This window comes from Egretta garzetta, unplaced genomic scaffold (assembly GCF_000687185.1).
Source record: "Egretta garzetta isolate BGI_Z169 unplaced genomic scaffold, ASM68718v1 scaffold75, whole genome shotgun sequence".
NCBI lineage: Eukaryota > Metazoa > Chordata > Aves > Pelecaniformes > Ardeidae > Egretta > Egretta garzetta.
The window spans coordinates 1013597-1016922 of NW_009259589.1; the positions used below are offsets into that span (position 1 = coordinate 1013597).

Genomic DNA, 3326 nt, shown 5'->3' on the forward strand with positions numbered 1-3326 from the left:
GCCCCAGCCGGCAGCTCCTGCCCCGTGCAGCTCGAGGCACGGCGAGCCGTGGCGTTTCTGGCTCCGGGGGGGTCCCCCCCACAGCCATAGCACACAGCGCAGCGACGCCTGCCCAGCTCACTGATGATCCCTCAACACCTTTGCGCTGTTTTCCCCGAGCTTCCCCGCACCCAGCCCTGTCTGAGCTTGGGGCAGGACCTGTGCGGTGCCCGCGTGGCTCGGGGCCGTCGTAACCCAGTCTTGGGCAGCCCAGGTTGGTAAGGGCACAGCCACTTCTTTAGCAAGCAGGGACAGCAGGGCCTGACAGGAGGTTTGGGAGAACGGGAAGACGAAAAGAGAGGTGGTCATGCCAGAGCCAAAGAAGGAAACGGCAGCCAGACCTAGAAAGCTGGGACTATGGACCACAGCAAACTTCCAGCACAGCATCTCTGCCCGTGGGGCTCAAACACGGCATCGGGCAGGACCCCGTGCCTGCCCAGCCAAGCTGTTAAGTTGCTAACCTGCTCTTCAGTTTGGGCAGCTGGCCCGCTCGCACATAAAGCCCAGGCAGGAGTAACACATGACGGGGATTGCTCCCCCAAACCAAATTGAATTTGGCCACCCTGTTTTGGGGAGGGGGAGGAAATATCCATCCACTTGGGCTGATTGATCCATCTAGCATGCACTGCTGGCTTTTTGGGAGTGCAAAGGGTCCTTGGTCTGTTTTGTTTGCTAGTATAGAAGAGCCAGCCTGCACTAAGCCGTTGCCATGCACAGTGTACCCTCAGAAACACGGGAGGGCTGGAGGCGTGGGTGCAACACCCTGCACAGGCCCGGGGAGCAGCTTTTGACATGGGTGCCCACCACCCTGCAGCCTGGCTGGCTGCTGCTGCCTGCCTGCCTGCCCTCGCAGCGGGCAGGCGTCTCACCCCACTCCTCTGCTCCAGCTGGGAGGATGCCCACAAAAGAGCTCCCCAGGGGCTGGAGGTGGGAACCTGGGGGAGGAAGAGGAATGTGTTCTGCAAACTGAATCCAGGTGGCAACTGCCCCAGGAGAGGGGATGGGAGGGTGACATCCCAGTCCCTTTGTACCCACCTGGTCTGTCTGAGTTTCCCCCCTGGCTCTGCATGCTTCTCCTTTACTTCTTCAGTCGGCTGCTCTCAGTCCTGGCCTGTCCTGGGTTGTCCTGCTCATCCTTCTCCACTCATCCCGGCCCACACCAAACTGGCAGCTCATGTGTTTTTACACCTGTTTGTGTCTTTGCTTTTTTAAACTCTGTGAGGGTAATTAGATGAGGCATTTGAACTTCTGGGGAGTCTCGCTCCAGCAATCCTCCCCAGCATGGACAGCCCATCTCAGAGAGCTGCTCTTTTCCCAGGGATGGGCCGACTGCAACGGGAAGAGCCTCCTGCACGCTCCAAGTTCCCTTCCACGCAACATCACCAATTTGGACCTCTCCTTCAACTCCTTGGTCGTGCCCCCTCATGGGACTCTTTTGATGAGTTTCCCTTCCTTGCACTCTCTCAACCTCTCTAGCAATGCCCTGCCGGCTCTGAGCCCGGCGGTCTTCTCCAACCTTGGGGCACTGCGCCTGCTGGACCTGAGCAGCTGCAGCATCGCCTATCTTCACAGGGATGCTTTCAAGGGCTTAGGAAACTTGCACACTCTGCTCCTAAGAAACAACAGTCTGCAAGAGCTTGAGGTCCCTTTCTTCCTGCCGCTGAAGGCTCTTTTCCACCTGGACCTGCAGCACAATGCGTTGGTCTCTGTGGACACTTGGAGCCTGCAGCTGATGGAGGCAGTCCCACAGGTCCGGTTGGAAGGGAACCCCTGGGTCTGCGACTGCACGGCGCAGCCTCTGCAGCAGTGGCTACAGCGCAGGCAAGGTGAGCGGCCGGGGGCGGGTGGCAGCAGAGGCGTCGGGCAGGAGGGACCCTGGGTGCGGGGTCCCACTCCATCCTTTTCCTGGGCAGGGTCTGAGATGGCTCTCCAGGGACATCTCCCACCCTGTTGAGGGACAGTGAACCGAAAGGTGATGTGTCTGTTCCTTGCTTGCAGTTACACGTGATACCAAAGATTTGTAGGAATGACAGCAGGATAATTTAGCCACTCTTCTGGGAAAGGGGCTGCACATACACTCCAGCCCCTAAATCCACCTATATGTGTCTATGTGGAGTGACCACATTTTCAAGAGCTGCTGAGCACTCGGCAGCTCCTCCTGTGGAGCCAAATCAGGCTCCAACCCTCTGAGCTTGGCTCCCAGGTGAGAGCAGCTCCACGACAGTGGGGTTTCTATCAGTATCCGTGAATTTGGCATTAAGAGTTAAAAGGAGCCCACTAATCACAGTAACACACTTGCACAGTTCCTTGGTCAGGGAATTTTCTTCTTTGGTTGTGCCTTACAATGTGCTGAGGGCTGTTGAGGCTGGAGGGCAGAGCTAGGAACACCTTGCGATGCATCCCATCAACCCAGGGGCAAGCAGGGATCATCTTCTCTAAACTGGGGAGGGGATGGGTGAAGACCATCCCACCTTAGCCCGTGTGTCTCCCAGCTGTGCAGGTGACCTGTGCATCACCCCTGGGGCTGCGGGGCCGGGAGGTTGCAGCTCTGGATTCCCAGGACCTGGGCTGTCGGATGAAGCAGCGATTTCCTCGGGGGATCAGCACAACGCAGCAGATCGCAGCGACCAACAGCAACAGTAAGTTGTACAGCCATGGGGGTGTCTGTAAGGTCTAGCAGCCTCCTGCCTTCTGTCACCCCAGAGGGGACCGCAGCCAGACACCCTCTGCTCTGCCCCGCAGGCCCAGGGGCCCAGGCTGCCTGGCCACCGCTGGTGCAGAGGCTTGGTGGGAAGGGTGGCCACCACCTGGAGGTGTTTGCTGGCTTTGCAACAGAAAAGTTAGCAGGTGCCACAGAGCCACACAGAACACAGACCCACAGTGATGGGCAGCAGTATCAGACAGCTGCCCGGCAGGCTCCCCCCCCAGTGTCGGTGCTCTAGCTCTTGGTGACGAGCATTTATATTGCTCCTAATGAAGGCAATCCAGTGCTGGCGGCACGCCGCAGGCATGCATGGGGCTGGCTGCTGAGGAGCGCCGGGTATGCCGCAGGCTGATGTGCCATGCCCTGATGTGCCTTTCCTGCGCCGCAGCCACCACACCACCCTCCGGGAAGGGGGGAAGGAGCTGGCCGTACCTGGTGGGCTTCCTGGTGACAGCAATCGGCATCTCCATCCTGATCGCACTGGCTGCCAAGTGCAAGCTCTTCCACAAGAACTTTGCCAGCTACCGCCACCGGCCGCTGCCCGAAACCAACTCGATCGGAGGCAGGCCCCTGGGAGGACACA

At 59.1% G+C, this 3326-nt stretch overlaps 1 protein-coding gene across 1 annotated transcript in view; it reads left to right on the forward strand.

Annotated features, from left to right (window-relative positions):
• Nucleotides 1–748: 748 nt before the first annotated feature.
• Nucleotides 749–3326, forward strand: part of CUNH1orf210 (chromosome unknown C1orf210 homolog) — a 3390-nt gene continuing 812 nt past the window's right edge. The window contains exons 1-5 of the mRNA XM_035893550.1: nucleotides 749–757; nucleotides 1358–1865; nucleotides 2532–2678; nucleotides 2782–2886; nucleotides 3132–3305. Of these exons, the coding sequence (XP_035749443.1) occupies nucleotides 749–757; nucleotides 1358–1865; nucleotides 2532–2678; nucleotides 2782–2886; nucleotides 3132–3305 (943 nt within the window). The remainder of the gene's footprint in view (nucleotides 758–1357; nucleotides 1866–2531; nucleotides 2679–2781; nucleotides 2887–3131; nucleotides 3306–3326) is intronic.